At 35.7% G+C, this 21,743-nt stretch overlaps 2 protein-coding genes across 3 annotated transcripts in view; one reads left to right on the forward strand and one right to left on the reverse strand.

Moving 5' to 3' along the window:
• LOC125229171 (ATP-dependent RNA helicase SUV3 homolog, mitochondrial) overlaps positions 1 to 15,523 on the reverse strand; it is a 30,620-nt gene extending 15,097 nt beyond the window's left edge. Inside the window, exons 1-9 of the mRNA XM_048133960.1 lie at positions 15,029 to 15,523; positions 14,827 to 14,947; positions 14,177 to 14,345; positions 13,384 to 13,567; positions 12,956 to 13,033; positions 11,713 to 11,804; positions 10,862 to 11,001; positions 10,025 to 10,159; positions 8,552 to 8,658 (exon numbers count right to left, since the gene is read on the reverse strand). Coding sequence (XP_047989917.1) covers positions 8,552 to 8,658; positions 10,025 to 10,159; positions 10,862 to 11,001; positions 11,713 to 11,804; positions 12,956 to 13,033; positions 13,384 to 13,567; positions 14,177 to 14,345; positions 14,827 to 14,947; positions 15,029 to 15,455 — 1,453 coding nt within the window. The 5' untranslated portion in view covers positions 15,456 to 15,523. The remainder of the gene's footprint in view (positions 1 to 8,551; positions 8,659 to 10,024; positions 10,160 to 10,861; positions 11,002 to 11,712; positions 11,805 to 12,955; positions 13,034 to 13,383; positions 13,568 to 14,176; positions 14,346 to 14,826; positions 14,948 to 15,028) is intronic.
• Positions 15,524 to 15,736: 213 nt separating this feature from the next.
• The window catches only part of LOC125229226 (eukaryotic translation initiation factor 5B), an 80,751-nt gene continuing 74,744 nt past the window's right edge, over positions 15,737 to 21,743 (forward strand). The window contains exons 1-6 of one of the 2 annotated variants that reach the window (XM_048134020.1): positions 15,737 to 15,957; positions 16,035 to 16,097; positions 16,658 to 16,818; positions 18,043 to 19,175; positions 19,836 to 19,988; positions 21,454 to 21,588. In XM_048134020.1, the coding sequence (XP_047989977.1) occupies positions 15,911 to 15,957; positions 16,035 to 16,097; positions 16,658 to 16,818; positions 18,043 to 19,175; positions 19,836 to 19,988; positions 21,454 to 21,588 (1,692 nt within the window). In that variant the 5' untranslated portion in view covers positions 15,737 to 15,910. The remainder of the gene's footprint in view (positions 15,958 to 16,034; positions 16,098 to 16,657; positions 16,819 to 18,042; positions 19,176 to 19,835; positions 19,989 to 21,453; positions 21,589 to 21,743) is intronic. The other variant, XM_048134021.1, reaches the window with a different exon arrangement.

The following is a 21,743-nucleotide window of genomic DNA, read 5'->3' on the forward strand; positions in this document are numbered from 1 at the left end:
AAATTATTGTAAAAAAAGTAAGAAAAAAATTAAAAAAAGTAAATTTACGTTTCGCACTGAATAACTTCAAATAATGACAGACAAATTTTGTACAAATGTCGATATATGAGTTTTTTTAAATCAAAGACAGATAAATTCATAGTTGAAAACTAAAGACCACATCGAAATCGGATTAGCATTTCTTAAGATACAAGTTGCCAAAGTTGGGAAAATTTGCTTTATATGGCCACTTTGAAATTCCTTTGCCAGAAAGTCAGAAATAATATATATTTCTTACACAGAAAAGTACATAGTGATAGTAGAACTCAAAATAATGTAAAAAATTCCGAGGATATCATAATTTCATCCCTTAGGACGACGAGCGTAGCGAGGTCTGTTACGAAAACCGAAACCGTCGTCCGCTTTTGACAAAACATATTTCAGTTGAAAGGTATTGACTCATGTAACTTAAAAAAAAATATTGAAAAAAATTGGGAAAAAAATGTAAAAGTTTAAAAAAAAAACTTAGATTTTCGTATCACACTGAATAACTGCAAAAAACGGTAGACACGATGTATAATATCGATATATGAATTTTTTAAATTAAAGACAAATAGATTCATGATTATAAACTAAAAACCGAATCGAAATGTCTATTACCAATGCATACTTATAACTGTAAGAAAAATATAATGTTTCTGACTTTCTAGCTAAGGAATTTATAAGCGACCATATAAACAAACTAAGCCAACTTTGACAACTCGTATCTTAAAAACTACTGATCCGATTTCAATTCGGTTTTTAGTTTATAATCATGAATCTATTTGTCTTTAATTTAAAAAATTCATATGTCGAGATTATACATCGTGTCTACCGTTTTTTGCAGTTATTCAGTGTGATACGAAAATTGAAGTTTTTTTTAAAAAAATCTTACATTTTTTTTCCAATTTTTTTTTTTAATATTTTTTTTAAGTTACATAAAGCAATACCTTTCAATTGAAATATGTTTTGTCAAAATCGGACGACGTACAAAAAAACTAGATTTTTTTTTTCGGTTTTCGTAACAGACCTCGCTACGCTCGTCGTCCTAAGGGATGAAATTATGGTATCCTCGGAATTTTTTATTTTATTTTGAGTTCTGCTGTCACTATGTACTTTTCTGTGTAAGAAAAATATATTATTTCTGACTTTCTGGCAAAGGAATTTCAAAGTGGCCATATAAAGCAAATTTTCCCAACTTTGGCAACTTGTATCTTAAAAAATGCTAATCCGATTTCGATGCGGTTTTTAGTATTCAACTACGAATTTATCTGTCTTTGATTAAAAAAAACTCATATATCGACATTGTACATTTTGTCTGTCATTCTTTGAAGTTATTCAGTGCGAGACGTAAATTTACTTATTTTTTTTCTTACTTTTTTATAATTTTTTTTTAATTACATAAAGCTATACCTTTCATTTGAGATACGTTTTGTCAAAATCGGACGATACAATAAAAAGATAGAATTTTTTTAATTTTCATAAAACACCTCGCTACGCTCGGCTTCCTAAGGAATGAAATTTCGATATCCTCGGAAAATATCGTTTACTAAGACGTCTACTATCACCATGCAAAGCGGCTTGCTTCCATCTAAAAGTGCAGCTTTTTTTTTCATAACTAGTATGACTATACAAGTTTTTATTCAACGTGCCTTGTTAGTAGGTATGTTAGTTTGAGTCAAAACGTAGAAGCTAAATTTGACCCACTTTCCGGTTTCCAATTGAGCTGAAATTTTGCACACATATGTAAATCAAGTGACAATGCAATATTATGGTATCATGGAGCCAAGCATGGAGCTAATCTGATGATGGAGCAGAAAGGTGATCATAGGAACTCTGTTATGAAACGTCGTATCCCCATTGAGTCAGGGTTTTTTAGACATGTCTCGGAGAGCAATAGACACAGATCAATACAACAAGATGGCCCTTACAGGGCGACTCGCGGTCACCAAGCATACGACAAATCAGGTTTATAAAAGTTTGAACGCGTGCGACACCGATCAGTAGCGCCCAAGTATACGACCCGCTAACAGTGTCCGTGTCCGCTCGGGAAAAAATCTTAAATAATCAATTTTGGTTGCAAACAATGGTCTCTTACAGCATAAAGTGGTGTGGCAAGTCTTCTAACACTTCTACATGAAAAAAAGATGGAACAACATTCCACAGTTAAGTCAAATTAATTATTTTGTTGAATATTGTTTATTGTCCGCGGAGTTCATTTATACTGGTCAATATGGTTGTGCTGAGCGGCGCCGAGGCGCGTCCATCCCTCTTTACCGAGTTAACAATGTGATATGCTATCCCTTTCACGTAAACGACTAGGCATGGGGCCATGTTAGTTTATGTCTGTTGCGGGAACTTCGTACTGCCGTTCGTACCATGTGCTACCATTTTATGAAATATAAAAGAAAGCAGATTTGTAATAGTGAATAATTATCTAGAATCTGTAGAGTCTGTAGTGGTATTTAGTTCATTGATTAGTTTAGAATATTTAGTTGGTTATTTAACTTAGTAAACGTAAGTAAAAATGCACAGTTTAGTTATTAGTTACTAGAATGATTTTTATTGAGATGCTATCACAATTATCATCCTCCTTGCGTTATCCCGGCATCGGCATTCGCCACGGCTCATGGGAGCCTGGGGTCCGCTTTGGAAACTACTACCAAGATTTGGCGTAGGCACTAGTTTTATGAAAGCGACTGCCATCTGACCTTCCAACCTGAAGGGTAACTAGGCCTTATTATAATTTAATTATAATATTATAATTTGTTGCAAAACAAATTCACCACAGTACTGGTACCGGTACCATTGTCTATAATAGACATGTCCCATTCCCATCCCTACTGCTAATCATAAAGGCGCGCCATTATTTGAAACGACCAATGGCAGCACCGTGCGCGCCCGCCTCACCCCGCAAGGATTGGTGATTTGCGTCTCGAACAATATCGCTTGCATTTGGCTTCTAGTGGGGTGTTCTGTGGCAATAGATGATTGTTGAATGAAAGGTAAAGTCAGCGATAATAGCTTGTGCCAAAAATGAAATTTTTGCAAAAAAAAACTTATTATAAATTGGGAGGTGTAATTTTTTATTATCTCTTAAATAGCATTAAGAAGAAAAACCGATCAAGAGCGCGTCAGTGTAGGGTTCCGTAGTTTCCGACATTTTACATAATGACAATTTAATAAATACCGTATTTTGGGGTGAAAAGGGTTCCGGGGTATATAATGTTATTATATTTCTAATATATAATGTTATTAGATTTCTAATGTATATAATGTTACATATTCCTTCTATTTTCCGCAATCAAAGTAGGAAAATAATATATTTACAGTTTCATGTCTGTCAAAGTTGACGTTCAAATTTATTGGATTTTTACTTATTTTAATCGTTCATTATCCTTTTGAATGTGTATACACTTCTAAAGTTTATGTATAACAGAAAATCATAAGACATATTTTCATTTTTATAATGGTTTTCATGAAGAAAGCGATGCAACTGTGTTGGGAGAATTTTTAAGGGATGAATAAATATCCGCGGCCTGAGGGGTGAATGGGATCAGGAATGGGGGGAATCGGGTCGCAAAGGGGTGAATAGGTTTACGAAGGGGGGATTAGGGTCGGATGAGGGGTGAATTGGGTTGTATGGTCAATGCTTGTCACATTGTATAAAAGATATATAACTTGTTACCTAAAGTGATATTTTTATGAATGACCTCTCTGTATATGGACGCAATTTATACGTCAATGCATTGCTTCGTAGTTAGACTAAATACAAGAAATTAACACTTAGAAATATTAATCACACTTCTGTCAACCTCTACGTTTCTACTTAAGTCCGCAAAAATCACCCATGGTTGCTATAATATAAACGGATTACTTTAAAATAAAAATCATAAGTATGAAACTATACAACTAGGGAAGAAATAAAATTATTTTTAACCGACTTCAAAAAAGGAGGAGGTTCTCAATTCGACTGAATGTTTTTTTTTTGTATGTATGTTACTCGATATCTCCGAGAATTGTGGACCAATTTTCAAAATTTTTTTTTTGATCGTACGGGTATAACCCCTAGATGGTCCCATTGGCACCAAGTCGGGGTCTGATGATGGGATCCTGGAGAAATCGAGGGAAATCTTCAAATGTTATAGGCACATGTAATGTTTTTAGTGTATTTTTTTCAAGGTACACCAGTATTTACGCCTGATGGTAATAATTTTATGTGGCTGAGCTGATAATGGAAGGTCAACTCCTCAATGGTTAGGAGTTAAAGGATAATTCTTTCACTAGTGTGCATATATTCGGACTGATACATATAATATCAATAGGAACCACTAAAAATCAACAAATAAATAAACTTTTTACCAAAAAAAAAAAAACCGCCTTCAAAAATAAGCGCGTTACAAAACACGTAGAAACTAAAAAGCAAAAAATAATAAACCTTTGAATTCAGATTTGTTATCGTATTGCAATAATCTAAACATCCAAATTATAAACAAATCAATTATTTTTGGAGTCGGTACCAGCCTGTGTATGGTTGGGTGGGGCAAACAGGCAATAGCAAGGCGACGAACAGGTCTGGTACCGACTACAAAAATAATTGATTTGTTTATAATTTGGATGTTTAGATTATTGCAATACGATAAGAAATCTGAATTCAAAGGTTTATTATTTTTTGCTTTTTAGTTTCTCCGTGTTTTGTAACGCGCTTATTTTTGAAGGCGGTTTTTTTTTGTTAAAAAGTTTATTTTATTGAATAATTTTTGATTTGTTCTTTTTCAAGTTCATATAAATAATAAATTTTCAATTCGCTCAAAGGTTGGATGAGATCCCTTATAGGGATAAGATCGCCTTTGTACGTCATAACTATACTGTATTTTTATGTCCTAACTTGTCTTATGTACAATAAAGTGTCCACATACATACATACATATATTTAAATAGATATCATACACGAAAGAAAAAAACGACAAGGCCCACGGTGGCTGAGCCGGAAATCGAACCCGGGCCTTCAGCTTACGCAGCTAACGTTATTACCACTAGGCCACCAGGCCAGGTTAAAAAAACCGGCCAAATGAGAATCTATTTTCGCACAATTGTAAAACTAAATTATTTTTACTAGTTACCTCCAAAATACCAATTAAAATTGGGCTACATAGTACATCGTTTTCTGAAGATTTTGGGTTCATGGGGTTGGAACGGGTATAAACTAACGTAATTTATTGTGAATATGGCCAAAACCGACTTTTGAACGTCGATAGCAGTTTTTTTATGTGCCATGCAAATTTTTTACACAAAAAATCTTCCGACAGTGTGAACTTTGGTTTTTCTTTGAAAATATGACGTTTTATTTAGTAATTTTCGCTCACCCTAATGTTGGGGTGAATAGGGTCGGGAAGGGGGTGAATAGGGAAAAGTGCTAGGGTTGACTCTTTCGGATTGCGAACAAAATATGACCTGTCACGAGCATATTATATTTATTTGACCAAAAAAATAAGGATTTAATATGTTATGAGTAGTCGGTAATGAAATCTACACATATCATAACGCTTAACCAACCTCTATAGTTAGATGGTGCTCTGACGCGGTGAATAAGTAAGTATGGTCGTGGGCAGTGCGGATAACGTGTCAAAATAAAAGCATAGTTTGTTGCTATTTTTCATGTTTAAATAAACTTCTAAACTAACGAAGTGGGTATTAAAGTAAAAGGTTCACAGTGAATATTAGCTTGCCAGAAATGTGTTTATCTATACCATTGTATTGAATTTTGTATCATAAAGTCAAACTAGGTATTTACTACTAATGATTTACTCTGTGGGGTGTCTTTGATCACTTGCATGGGGTAACATTGACCATAATGACACATAGTTGATTATTGTCTGATTATGTCACGGTACTTGTTGAGTTGAGGCTGATAATTGGATCTCTTCTTATGATAAATATTGAAACAATTGCAAATAAAGTTGGTTTTTTGAAGATGGTAATTTTTATTCTTGATCAAAGTAACCTCAAAATAGCGTTAAAGAGTTGTAATATTTGACTCTGCGAACCATTTTTTTTATCTTTTCTTGAGATAAAATACTTTTGTAAGGAATTACATTCGATTATCATTAAAAAAAATATAGTGTATCAAAGTAACCCCAATGTCAGTTTAAGTTTGATCACATCTTTTTTTTTCTGCGTACATTATTTTATTTATTTATTTATTCTTTATTGCACATAAAACACTAAGTACAAATGGTGGACATAATGCCTTAAGGCCTTCTCTACCAGTCAACCACTGGGTTAAAAAGAAACATTTGATACGTGCAGGCATCGTGACAGAAAACAATAATCCTGATATCACTTATTTTGTTACCTTTTTATATTTTTAGCAGGAAAAGACTTAAAAAGTTGATGGTCCCATTTTTTTTCTTTCTTAGTTACGTTACGTTGACCAATTTTGGAATTTATAGTTCTCTTACTCCTACATTTAATGGGTAAAAATACCCATTAAATGTAGAAACTAGAGAAGTTTAAATTCCCAAATCGGTCAATGTAACCCCAGTTTACGGTAGACACCGTCAACCTATTCTAATAATTATCTTTTTATTTGAAAGAAAATTCGTTACGATACTAAAATATGCAATCTAAGATAAAAATGCTTTTCATATAGTTACAAACTTAGTTCAGATTTTTTTTGTACAACTTTTAAAAATTGTTCTACATATCAAGTTCAAAATAATTTTCCTAGAAAGTCTTATTAAAATTCTGCTTTTGAGATTTTTTCATATTTGAGAAAACAGCCCTTATGGCCTGAAATACGGCATACGGCAGTGATATTGACATTGACATATGCTTTTTCGTATTTTGATGGTATTTTGACTGCACTGTATTTTTTGCCATGCTAATTTGAACCTTATCTTTGAGCGATGTTTTTTAATTTTCAGTTACATCACAGATGTTTATGACATGACATCTAGGTATTTAGCCATTTAAAAGAAACTACAAGGGGCTTTACAGACGTGGCGACTGCAACTGGTACAGGGCCTAAGCCATAATTTAAAATTATATTGTGATTTTTATATGTATTTGTGTTTTATTTAATACTAAGTATGAGTTTCAACATTTTCAACTCAAGGAACTGAAATTAAGAGAAGAGACTCGGAAATTGGGTAAGATCAAGAGTCTGATGCAGATGGCGATGGCGGTATCGGTATTGGATAAGATATGCGTCGATATTCCTTGTCTTTCTTTGTGTCTCTGACTTGACTGCTACTAGCTCTGTACTCTATTCATTAGGTTTAATTTTATACACATGCTTTATTTTTGTATTAAAATAAATGATAAAAAACCTAACGACCAAAAAGAATAAAGAAAATATCTGATAGTCTTTAATACAACCCGTATATACGTAATGCGCAGCACAGGCAGGCAATTATGGTCGCGCGATAAGTGATAAAATAGCAGGCCGTCCCTATCGCACTATTTCTAAGTGCGATAGGGACGGCCTGATATTTTATCGTCTATCGCGCGACCATGCTTCCCGTACAGGCCTCTGAAGACCTGCAGGGCAATCATGGTCGCGCGATAAATGATAAAACATCGTGCCGTCCCTATCGCACTTACAAATAGTGCGATAGGGACAGCCTGATGTTTTATCATTTATCACGCGACCATAATTGTCTGCCTGGAGGTATCGGCCTTCACACGCGTCTTTGATTAATGTTTTGCAGAGATAGGCAGGCTGACGATTTTTTATCTAAATGTAGAAAAGTAACGCAAAATGAAGTGCAAAGTAATTTGAAATACACCTAGGTAAACAATCAACTGAGTAAGGAACGTTATCTACATATTTAGGTAAGTAAATTAAATTCACATGAGACATGAACAGAGGAGGAAAGCTAGATTACACGGATTTTATCTCTGTCTTCTTATAAGCGAACCTTTTTACAGTTTTAATTTTTCAAAGGAGGTCAGTAGTTAACTACAAACTCAAAATAACGCCCGTAAAAAAATTAAGGGTCACTGACCTTTCACAGTAAATTGAGGTAGTGTGAGTGAAGGGTGTTTGTGTGTGTAATGGGGTAATTTGACAGATTCTGAAAATTCTCCCTGCTCTACCCCCTCTTAAGAATTTTAAAATTTTTATATTAAAGGAAAAAATGGAAAAATTTACGCTTCCGGCGGGACTTGAACCCGCACCATTTTTGCAATCCGTGCAATGCTCTTACCAATTGAGCTACGGAAGCCACGCCGGACTTCGCAAATCTTTCCATGCCTTTCCTTTTGTACACACGTCTTGGGGTGACGTTTGGGGGTCTTGGGGTGGGGTTTCCATTTTATCCTTTAATATAAAAATGTTTAGAATCGTTAGCAGACGTTTCTGCTTAATAAAAATTACTTCTTAAAATGTTAGAAAGTTTAAAAATCGCCTTTTAAGACCGGTCTATGATGCAACTTTTATAACATTAAAATGTCGTTGTTGTTATAGTAAATTAATAGTTGAAATTGATGAGAATATAATTCGGTGTAAATAAATATGGAATGTTCTCACCTGCGATTTGTAAAGCCTGTGATATACTTATCACATCCATTTCCTTGTCACCATCTTCGTTTATAACCGGCTTTATTAGAGAGTAGAAGATTATCCTTCTTATGCTCCTGGAAAGATAAAAAAGATGTCATTGATAAATAATTAAAGTCAACCAAAGTAAAAATCTACTGGGCTGCCTCTTACTATACAGAGCGTAATTTCATTAAGTGCTCTTACTATAGCGTCGACCAAAGAGGATCGAGTATACAGATACTAAGCTTTTGCCCGCGGCTTCGCTCGCGTTAGAAAGAGACAAAAAGTAGCCTATGTCACTCTCCATTCCTTTAACTATCTCCACTTAAAAAATCACGTCAATTCGTCGCTCCGTTTTGCCGTGAAAGACGGACAAACAAACAGACACACACACATTCCCATTTGTAATATTAGTATGGATTAAAGATTACAGAGTTACTGTCAAAGTAAAATGTGTAGTCACAGTGCATAAACTGCCATTTCCCGACACAGGAATAACACTTTTGAAACTGTGTTTTTTTTTAGTATGAATAGGTAGACGTTTGACCACGATCACACCTGATGGTAAGTGATGTTTTGACAATTTGACCCATATTTTTAGCTTCATAAAGAGTTAAAATGTCAAATATTAACCCTTAAATGCATATTGTTGCCATTTGGCTACAATGCATGTGTAATATAAGCTGGACTTTTTTATTTATTTTTCTTAGATCTGTAGGATCATCATCCAGTTTTTTCACACTTTTCCGCCATTTTTTCTTAAATGGTTGGAAATAATGTTTTTATTTAAGAGAAAATGGCGGAAAAGTGTGAAAAAACTGGATGATGGTGATTTTTAGTACATGATTCAGGCAGATTTTTTCAGAGTTAGTAACTATTTTATGTTTAATCATTTTATCATAGGGGTTTCTCAAATAGTGTACCTTTTTAATAGTAGTAAAAGTTTTCTTATAAATTTTACTAGTAATTATATATTTATATAAGTAAGATTTATCCTATTTTACTTCTAACACTGATTTAGTATTAAAATCGATGTTAAATATTTTTTTATTATTTTTCCTAGAGTCAGAAAACCATTGTCTATCACATTATTAATTTCTAGTTAAAAGAAAAAAATCATGCATTTAAGGGTTAATATTAGCGCCATCTAGCCAACGCTCCCAAAATGGTGTAACGCCATCTAGGCCACCGTGCCTTTTTCTTTATGGTTCTGAGGTACGTTTTTTTCTTAGACCTTCTATACGGAGTTACATATGTCTTTGGTTTTTTTCTAAAGGCACTCAGGACTTAGGTGGTTAAGGAATTTAAGGATATCATGCAGATTTCAGTTAACGTAGCATAGAGTTAGTAATGTATGTTATTTTTAATGTGTTTTTGTACAATAAAGAGTTACTATTACTATTGGTTAGATGACTCAGTAGATTTCGAAGTACTTATACATGCCCCTGAAGAGGTACTCACAAATTGATCCCAAGTCCTATGGCGTCCGTGGCTACCATGACCTTACACGAGCTGTCGGGGTCATTGAACTTGTTCGCCTGCGCTAGCTTCGTGCCGGGAGGGAGGCTCCCGTATATCACTGCTACTTCGTGGCCCCTGTCAAAAGGACGAAATGTGGAATGTGAAAAAATATTAATGTAACTTTATAGAACTATTGAAGTATTAGGAAAAATATGCAGCGGCTTTCATAAACCAGATATGGTTAAGTTGGATATTTGTTCCTTAGTTATGGATGTTTTCTATGTATATAAGTATGTATATCGTCGCTATATATGCTACAGAAACAAAGGATACCTGCCTGTAACTGACCTCTGTTCTATGGCTCGGCTGACGCTGTAGATGTCGTTCTTATTGAAGCACACTATGCAGTCTCATCATTAATTCAGAATATGTCCTTTTAAAAGGACATTAGGCCTCAGGAGGCTGTGTCTAGATACTCTAGATGAACAAAGGATACCTGCCTGTAACTGACCTCTGTTCTATGGCTCGGCTGACGCTGTAGATGTCGTTCTTATTGAAACACACTATACAGTCTCATCATTAATTCAGAATATGTCCTTTTAAAAGGACATTAGGCCTCAGGAGGCTGTGTCTAGATACTCTAGATGAACAAAGGATACCTGCCTGTAACTGACCTCTGTTCTATGGCTCGGCTGACGCTGTAGATGTCGTTCTTATTGAAACACACTATACAGTCTCATCATTAATTCAGAATATGTCCTTTTAAAAGGACATTAGGCCTCAGGAGGCTGTGTCTAGATACTCTAGATGAACAAAGGATACCTGCCTGAAACTGACCTCTGTTCTATGGCTCGGCTGACGCTGTAGATGTCGTTCTTATTAAAGCACACTATGCAGTCTCCAGGCTTCACGTTGTCGAGAGACGCCAGGGCGCAATCTTCTACCTTTAGCTCTGTTAGTCTTTTGTATGTTCGTACCTGGAGAAAAAGTTATTGTAAAAATTAAGTATACTTAGATGAACACTTTCGCAACCAGGGACCCACCGTAGGCATTCGTGAACTTTGTTCTGATGCCGGACAACCCGCGGGGCGGGTTGTCAACTTGTCACCATACAAGCGATGGGTTAAAGACTACATCCGGTTTCTGTCATAGTTTGGATTTTTTTTGTTTGATAGTCAGTCGGTCGGTCAGTCGGTCGGTCGGTTGCACCGTCGGCAAACCGTCGGTTACCGAGTTCAGCGTTCGCAAATTTTTTTGTATGGAAATTTCCATAGACTTCTGCTGCGCTCCCTTAACTATTGCAATTGGCCATAAATGTTTAGAATTTAATCACATTTATATAGTAATTATCAAGTTATAATTGTACATAACTAATATAACTATCCACTTGTAAACAGACATATCACAAAAACCCGTTCGAATATCGAATATTCGGCCACTTTCTTCTGAAGCGCCAAATTATCGGCCACTTCGTCGAATACGTAACAAAAAAATTGAAGTTTTTCTGTCGCTCGTAAGTCGTAAGAGAAGTGAGAGACATTTTCCAGATAACTATTCGTTAACCTTTTAATCGGTAGCAAATCACTTGCCATAATACTTAGAACAAAACGCATCTATAATAAGAATTACAATTCAAAATCGAAAGGCTAGAAACAAACGTCAAATGGTGAAAAGGTTAAGGTTTGTACCTCTAACTCTTCACCCGTCGTGTTGCATATCTCTTCGACTAGGTTGATCGCGCCGGCTTCGCCACACAAATGTATTTCATCCGCTTGTAAACCTGCAATATTATATTATAGAAAACAAATCTGAGACGAATACGAAATGTTCGGAGCTACATTAAAATGACATCATATATATCTTATGTGGTAACAAATTTTTTGACAAGCTGAGTTACTATGACATGAACAAAGTCTTATCTTCTATCAGCAACTTTAAACAACAATAATAAACAGTTAGAATTTAAAAAAAAACCATAGACGTGAAAAGTTAGTTACCATGAAAAGAAAATCACTCTTTTTAGGGTTCCGTACCAAAAAGGTACAAAAGGAACAGGTTCAGGAGCGTCCTTGCGACATGTCGTAAGTCACTATTGAAGTTGAATAGTCTTGATTTTGTTTGGACGTTGTCTAACAATAAAATTGTATATTATAATATTTCTTGTTATGTGGGAAATTGATTCTTGAGGGATTTAGTCAAGTCTGTAGAGTTCTATGAATAACATTTTGATGAATCAACTATTGAAAGTTTGTACGGAACCCTCGGTGAGCGAGTCCGACTCGCACTTGACCGGTTTTTTTTTCAACCAAATAGTAGGAGTGGTTATGCCTGACTATATTTTACACTAGCTGTCAATGTTGTACAATTATATATATTGTACTGAAACATAATATGAAGGAAAAATTACTACATACCCACAGAGAACCTCCTATAGAGTCGCAATCTTGTATATTTTGTTCGCGATACGAGTCACCAGTGTTTGGGGTGCGAGGAGCGGGCGGGGAATGTGTTAAGCGCGCTGTGATTGGCCGTTTCAAGGACGGCGGGCAGTCGCGCCAGATGAAAAGGGATAGAAGTATGACTGTCCCTCTACTGACGCGTAAGTGGCCAATGTAAGTTGACCTATGCCGGCTCTGAATAAATTATAAATATGACTTATTTGTGGAATGTAATGCCGTCTGTTTTTAAATTTGAGCTTCTTGTTACCTTTCCACACCATTTCACACTACAGGTGGACATCTTTAAGGCATCAAAATACCCTTTTCCAATTTTTTAGTGCGAAAAACACGCGCTGCTTTCGGGTCTGTTACTTGGTCGCTACTGATCGGGCACGGCGAGCGCCCGCGCTTATATCAGTGCAAATACTAGGAAGGCTGGCGACCGCGAGTCGTCTTGTAATGGATGTCTATAGGGGTTGGTCTGTGTACATACCTAAAATAGCTCTGGTCCACGCCCAGCCACGCCCTCTGTCTCCAATCATTTGTATTTCGTCAATTATGGCTACTTCATCTGAAAATAATTAATACATTAGTTAGGGTACATACTGATACTTTGATTACACACAAACATTTATCTAACTCAAGGGGTTTTTTAAAGGTTAGCGAAAAAAACTACACAACAAAGCGATAGTTATCGAGGCAGTACGCGTCGGTTTTTAGTGTTTACCTACGCTCAGTACATCTACCTTTCCAGTCTAATTTTGATTGTGCCTTATTTCCAAAATTTTCAATTTCTTAAAATTAATATTTATAGATGTATCTAAGCTACATTTTTGCGTGTAAAAACGAATACGCTGAGTGGTATTCAATTAATAGATAGTATGAAGAACATTTTTCTCAATGCTTTCTTCAGAAACTTACAAGTATTATTGAGTGAGGTCATTTCCACAGTGCAAGCGGTGTGGCTGGACGGAGTGAGCTCCGTCTCTATTTCTATAAGTGTTTCGGAGTTTTCTGAGGTAGATTCTTGGTCTGATTCAATGAGGGAACTGCTCTGACTTGCGTGCCGTCTCTCCTCACCAGTGATTAGGTCACAGGGGGTACCCTGGAATTATTAAAATAGAGTCATCATGCTACTTGCGTTATCCCAGCATTTGCGAAGGCTCATGAAAATCTGGGGTCCGCATTTACAATTAAAAAAATGAGTATGATAAGAAATAGGTTTAGATGGTAACAATTATTTTCATTGAAGTTTTACTTTAGAAAGAAGTACAACAGAATCAAGTCTTATGTTAGGTACAGCAGAGTTCATGACTATTTAGCTAAAATACATGAAATATATGGCTTAAAGGAGATGTTTTTTAATTTAATAAATAATCATCTAGAAGACACAATTTAGGCAAAGATGCTCATTAAATGTTTTATATTACTTGTGTCAAGGGGTCATCCACATATTACGTCGCAGCATTAGAGGGAGGGAGAGGTCATACTAAATGTGACAAACCATTTTAAAGGGATACAAAAAAAGCGAGAAATAGGAGCAGGAGAGGTTAAATAAATCTATTTTTGTGTGTCATAATGTGTGGACAGCCCCTATGCAGGCCAAATTTTATGATTTTCAAATCATTTTAGACAGTCAAATTATTGTTTTGCCTTCTTGTTGTTTTAAAATGTTATTAAATATAAGTAATGTCATGAACAACAATAATCTCACCCTCTTATTTGACTTATGGTATATCTCCGTAGCCAGCAGTTTGAGCGGACCACAGTATACTCCAGACTTAGCTTCTAGAAACCTTTCCATGGCATGGTATGTCTTTCCGGAGTTGGTGGGACCCGCATGGAATACTATCTTTCTGTTCATACTTCTTGCTTGAGGGTACCTGGACAAATGGCCAAAAGAGTGAGGAACATATCAAGTAGATATATGTTGCTATTAAAGTAGTTGACATGTGTTTTTTTAAGTGGTAAGATTTCAAATAGTATTATATATAAAATCGCCGTCAATAGAAATTGTCAACAATGTAAACAAACTATTATATCATTAAACTATTATATATATATATCAATATATCAATATTTTAGCACAATTTTATTATTTTAAAGGTTGAAGATCATAATGTGATATGAATTGATTAAATAACACATGGACTTAGCCAGTATCTGACGAGTTAGAATGGAAATTAAAGACATTTTGACTACAAGGTTTGTTTACATTGTTCACAAATTCTATTGACGGCATTAAACATAATTTCATTTTGTTTCTGCTGTGTGTTTTGTGGCAAACACATAAATGATTATCTATCTGTACATCTACCTATCTACATTTGCCTCCTGTTTAGTTAGAATCTAAGAATATCTTACCAGTTTGCTGGAGTTCTTAAGTCAGATATTTTCTTCAAGTCATCTAAACAATCTAAATGTGGGAATGCTAATCTAGCATGGCGGAGGAAATAGGGGAACAAGTCATCTACGTGCCCAGCACCTGAAAATTAAATATTAAACAATACTAACGGACTTTTCATTCAACTATCAACTGATACTAATACTCTTATAAGATTTTTACCTTGGATTATATCACTTATGGTTATGTGTAAATCAGGCGGCAGATCGTGTTCTAAACAATGTCTTCTAAAGGATAGGAATGCTTGATGCAATAACTGGTCATCCAAGCCATTCTCAGACGCTAAAACGCGTATTTCGGGCTTTTGATAGAACCGGTTCAAAATCTTCAATAAATCTTGCTTTTTTAACCGTCCCGTGAACTCCTCGCCTATGTTCATGTCATCGGGATTCGGCTTCACCGGCACAGGCACAAATAAAGCTGAAGGACCGCCGCGGTCGTGTTTTTTAGTCCTCTTAAAAACATAACCTATACATCCCAACTTCCCGTTACGAGTACATAACACATTTGTTCTTATAAATGGAGAAACACATGGTTGAGCCTTTTCTGTACAATAAAGAGCCAATATTCTTGTGAAGCCTTTATACATAATGATTACAACAAAACTAATTTGACTATAAATTTAATGCAATATCTTTCACATTGCTGAAATTTGGTTTGAAGAAATGTCAATAAGCTGTCAATGTCAATGGTCATGTGTCAAATAACACCATTCCGGTCAACGATAAAAACTCCCATCGCCCTATTTATCGCATACTGTTCGAGGTTTCATAAAGCGATAAAAGCATCAAAGCTCTACTGACCTACATACAATCAGTTGAGTGCAGAAATACGCCTAAGATTTTTTTTAATATGTCAAACCAAAAATTGACGTGAATGGAGGACGTGTGTCTGTGAATACTGAGTACGACGGCGAAGTCGTTTTAATTCGGCTACTTAAAATTAGTGCATTGATTACGTTTCACATGATAGAATCCACTAAAAACAAGCAATCAAAACCCTATAATATAGATATTGTGACTTAATAGCAGTGCAAACTTCGCAATGGGTAAAGCTAAAAAGGGAAAGAAACTCCAGAATGCCGAGGACGGGTAATTTCCTCTGGATATATTTTATTCGCCACTAAGAGGCATATTTAGACAGATTAATAACTAAACAATCTTTTCAGCGACAGTGACGTGGAGACCACTAACATCGAGAGCGCGAAACCTTCGCAAACTAAAGGGAAGAAGTAAGTTATTTTTAGGTTAAGTACCTACTTTCAAAAATCTGACCAGCTGGTGGCCGCATGAAATGACGTGAGACTGCACTTTCGCACGCAGTTTTTGTATAATATTGTACGTGTAGGAACTTTATTTTTGCGTGTTAGAATGTCCTATGTGGCACTAGTATTTACTCTCCTGAATATTGTATATACACAAGATTGTGTAACTATGTATATTAAAATCTATTACTAATGCTCTGCATTATCCATAATTAAGTGTTTCAAAACTTATTACGGTAATTTCTCAATACTATTGTTAATTTATTTAAGCATTAAATTTACAGTATATCAAATTATTTGTATAATTTGAGAATTCAACATGTTTTATTTGTTTATGGAATTTAACAGATTAGGAAAGCGGCACTAAGAGCCAGTTGCATCAACCACATTTGACAGACACATCATCGTTGAGCAGCAGACGTCATACAATAAAATTTAACAAATGCTTTAACGGTGACAGACGGTTTGATGCAACCGGCCCTAAGTTTAGTATTTCATATGTTTAATAATCCACTATTAAATTACAGAATTGCAGTTGATTCCGATGAGAGTGAAGACGAGAAGCCTAAAGCTAAGTCGAAGCACAAGAAGTCCGTAGATGAAGATGTTAAGGAAGTCACAAAGAATATTAAAAATGTTTCAATATCTAAGAAGTCTCAAAAGAAGAAGGTTGAAGCTAGTAGTGAAGGTATAGTTTCGATTAATATAAAATAATTATTAAAGCCTTTTTTTAAAAAGGCTAAGAAAAATCTCATCAAAACATATTAGTTGATGCTTCAAAAATATTGTAGAAAATGCAGTTCTAAAATGGAAGCACACACAAATATAATTATAGTAGATCTTATTACCAAAAACTGCATGTACATTCACTGATACATACCATAATTGATAACTTTAATACCAGAAATAATTATTGGAATATATAAACTCACTTCCAAAGTTCACTTTAATGTTTGCTTGACTTAAATATTTTAAAAATATATTTTTCTAGCTTTTGCCCGCGGCTTCGCTCGCGTTAAAAAGAGACAAAAACTAGCTTATGTCACTCTCCATCCCTTCAACTATCTCCACTTAAAAAATCACGTCAATTCATCGGCCCGTTTTGCTGTCAAAGGCAGACTAACAAACAGTCCCACACACTTTCCCATTTATAATATTACTATGGATGAATATTTGATATTTGCATTGCAATCAAAACAGTCACATTATCAAAAGGCAAGTGAATTTATATTGCTTTCATTTCAAAACAATTGTTAAAATAACTTATAAATTGTAAATTAATTATTCAAAATTAATGGTTACTAAATTCTCTTAAGCATTTAAGGAAATATCATTAAATATGTTTTATACTTAATGCACAAACACTCATCTCACACAACAATAATCCGATGACTGTGTCTTGTCTTGAAGTTTGGCACTTTTACAATAAGGAAGTTCATATTTGGCACTGTTGCATAATTATTGTCAGTGTTTATTTCTAGTGTAAGTAAGCAACATGTCTACGGGTAAATTTATATTATGATGCAGATTATTAACTATTCACTGCATGGTTAACCACCATAATCTGTATGGGTATGATGGTAGATTGTAGATGTAACAGTGTGTTAATATGTGAATGATAGTGACTTTCAATGAGATTATATTGAAAAGTGACTGGTGATTTACCATGTGGTAAATTCTGTTTATTTTCCTAATGATATGAGAGTATGAACACTCACATGACACTTCAGCACTTTGATTATGAAGGTCAAACCCATGAGGAAAAGTGAATTCCATAATTAGACTGATGCAGCCTGCAACTAAACTGTTCATTAGATGCGGAAAAACTGTGTAACCATGTTTTGAGACTCCCAATGAAATGCCTTTTTTTTTATGAGTTTGCAATAAATGTAATGTTTTATTTTTTTCTCAGATGAGTCTGACGATGAACCAGCACCAAAATCAGGCAAAGGCAAGAAGGCGGCAGATAAAAGTGCTTTCTCCTTCTTGGAAATAGAGGATTCAGCAGAGTCATTACCCGATGCTGCTATTTCTTCCGAAGATGAAAAACCTCAAAAATCACAGAAAAAAGGTCAAGAAAAAAAAGAACCTGCTGGCAAGAAAGGTAAAAAAGCTAAAAGGAAGAAGGATGATAGTGATGATGACTTAGAAAAAGTACTCGCTGAATTAGAAATGGAATATGCTGGAGTTAAAAAGGAACCTACGCCACCCACCGAAGGAGAGAAACCTGCTGAGCCTATTGAAGAGAAACCAAAAACAAAGAAAAAAGGTAAAAAAGAGGAAGCCAAAGCAGAGCCTGAAGAGGAAAAAGAAGGCAGTGATAATGAACTTGATGTGACAGTCAAGACTGCTGCACAGAAAAAGAAGGAAAAGAAAGAAAGAGAAAAACAGAAGAAATTAGAAGCTAAGAAGAAGGAAAAGGAACAAGAAGGGAAAAAGGAAGAGCCTAAGACAGAACCTAAAGTAGAAAAGGAGGAAGTTAAGGCCGAGGAACCAGCTAAAGCACCATCTGAGGAAAAAGAAGGTGGAGACACCCCTGCTACTGAATCCAAAAAGAAGAAGAAAGGTAAAGGCAAAGAAGAAAAGGAGGAAAAAGATGATAAAGGTAAAAAGGGTCCTGCTAAGAAAACTATTGCTGCTATGCAGGAAGCTCTTAAGAAAATTAAAGAAGAAGAAGAGCGTTTAAAAAAGGAGGAAGAAGAAAGGATAAAGCAAGAAGAAGAGAGAGAACGGCAAAGACTAGAAGCTATTAGATTAGAAAAAGAACGCAAAGAAAGAAAGAAGCAGAAGGAAAAAGATCGCAAGGAGCGTCTTAAAGCAGAAGGGAAGCTTTTGACTCCTAAACAGAAGGCTGAGAAGGCTAGAGCTCAGGCTATGCTGGAGTCGCTGAAAGCACAGGGTATAGAAGTGGGTGGGTCGGAGAAGAAGCCTCCAAGGCCGGGCACGAGGGTCAAGCCTACGAAGCTTAAGAGCCAGATGTCGCAGGAGGCTCCGTCAACTCCGCAGGAGGAGAAGAAAGTGGAATTGGAGATTGTAGATAAGAAGGTAAAGCTTTTATATTATTTATAAACAACCTTTTGAGAAGTGACTGTGGTAGCTTCTTTTTACTCTAAAATCAAACTAGAACTTGCCCGTGTGGTGACGGGTTAAGAATTTCACCACCCCCTTTCTTCCTGTGGGTGTCGTAGAAGGCGACTATGGGATATGGGTTAAATTGTGGCGTAGGCGAGAGGCTGGCAACCTGTCACTGCAATGTGAGAGTGGCACTGAAACTGGAGTAGTTTCATGTGCTCTGCCTACCCCTTCATGGGATACGGGCGTGATTGTATGTATGTATGTATCAAACTAGAATGTAGTATGCAATTAAGTAAGAAATATTGAACTAAACCTAAAATGTTTAATAGAATCCAACCTGGTTTTATTGATTTCCGTTAACTTTAAGGGAAGGTTCTTCAGGTGTTAACTTATTCTTAAAGTTTTCTTACACTTTATAATGTTATTTACATTGTTTATGTATGAAAAGAAATAAAATATATTCGTATTTTACCAAATCAATCAATCAATCATTTATTGATAACAGGAGTTACACGTCATTTTAACATTTTCTGCTTACTTAATTTAACATAGGTACAAAAAGCTAAAATATCACCATATTTGCCATGTTGACCATTTAACTCTTAACTCATTATGCTGCGCTTTTCCCAGGAGGAACCCAAAAAGCAGGAAAAGAAAGAAGAAGAAGAAGGCATCAAGGACTCGTGGGACGCTGAGTCTTCAGAGGAAGAGCCGGAGCCTACACCTGAGCCGGAACCAGTCAAGCCACCACAGACTCCTGCTAAGGATAAAACACCCGCCAAGGTATGCTCCATTTCTCTTCTAGGTCTTCATTTCTCGGCTCTGCTACCAGTGGACTATGTCGCTTTTTGTTTAGTGTAAAGATAGAGGAATAAGTAAGGGTAGAGTTGTAACGCCATATATCAGTAAATGCGGTTTATTTGTAGTGACATCTAGCGACAATCACGCGTCAAATAGCGTAAATTATCAGTACTGCTACTTGTCAATAGATGTCGCGACGAACGAAGAGTAAGGCCGTTTTCACATTATCCGATCCAATATCGGATGTAGGAAGGATGTAAAATGTAAGATTTATGCGCTTCCAGGTCTTTATTTATGTATTTGATAGATCATTATTACTAAAAAACGATATAAAACGCAAAAATTGCGGATTTAATCCAGATGGCACTATCCTACGAGAGTTTTTGTCCTAGGCACCATTGAACTGCCGATATCAGCAGGACGCTTCCGACATTTTTAGCATGCCGGACCCCCCGCCAGCTGTCGGCCGATAATATTTGTATGTGTGCGTATATAATGTAGGTAAGGTATACGTTTGTAGTAGTGTGCGTGACAAAAATGGCGTCTATTAAACAGCTGAAAAAAAAAGATTGTAATTCATCGGTCCGAATTGCGGTTACTATTTTTTTCATCTTTTAGTGGATATAGTTAAATGTAAAATTATTTATTTTAGCTGCCACTCTTGAGTATTTTTATGATCGTTATTTAAATTTTACAATAAAATATTTGAAATGTAGTGCGTATAATTATTAAATATAAAAAAAAATTAAAAATAGTTTTTGATACAAAATCATACTTCATTGATTTGGAACAATGCGTTTTATCGGACCGACATCCGACACTATCGGAAGCGTTTATCGGGTGTAGGATGTCGGTCCTACATCCGATATCGGATCAGATAATGTGAAAACGGCCTAATGCTCACCAATTTTTAGCTAATATTACAATAGTATTAATCAGTATTCTGTTTTCAATTCCTTCGGCTTGTAAATATATGTTGTAAACTGTTCTAATATTTAATTTTTAACATTTTCATCTGGTTGTTATGTATGGATCTGAATGCTGGGCGTCGATGGTGGGAGATGAAAGAAAAGTGCACGTAGCGGAAATGACAATGTTGAGATGGGTGTGTGGAGTGACCAGAATGGATCGGATCAGGAATGAGTATATTAGGGGAAGTTAGGAAGTAGCGCCTACGGATAACAGAAGATGAGGTGTAGCAGGTTAGCAAGAAGAATAAAGGTGACTTCGTCGTCCTTCTTGCGTTATTTGCCTTGGTTCATGGGAGCCACGGGTTCGCTTTGACAACCAATCGGATGATTTGGCGCACTGGTTTTACGAAAGAGACTGCCATCTGACCTTCCAACCCGAAGGGTAACTAGGCCTTGTTGTGATTAGAGTTTTCTCACAATGTTTTCCTTTTTAGTTTTTGGTGAATCAAAATGTACTAATTTTTTTTTTTTTCTAGAAGCTGGAAGAAGAAGAAAGTTCGTCCGAGGAAGAAGACAGTTCGGATGAAGACTCAAGCTCTGAAGAGGACTCTGATGATGAGGGGATGACTGATGCGCAGAAAAAGAGGGAGCTCATCTTGAGGAGATTAGAGGTGAGATAATTCATAGCTAGCGTGATCACAGATAGCGAAGACATATTTCACTCCATATAGATGGTTAAAACACACCTCGGACACTGGCGATCAAATATATGAAAGAGGTGCGTTCCTAGCACACAGTATAAGCTCGTGTAGGTGAACGCGTACTA

This window comes from Leguminivora glycinivorella, chromosome 8, assembly GCF_023078275.1.
Source record: "Leguminivora glycinivorella isolate SPB_JAAS2020 chromosome 8, LegGlyc_1.1, whole genome shotgun sequence".
NCBI classification, from domain to species: Eukaryota; Metazoa; Arthropoda; class Insecta; order Lepidoptera; family Tortricidae; genus Leguminivora; species Leguminivora glycinivorella.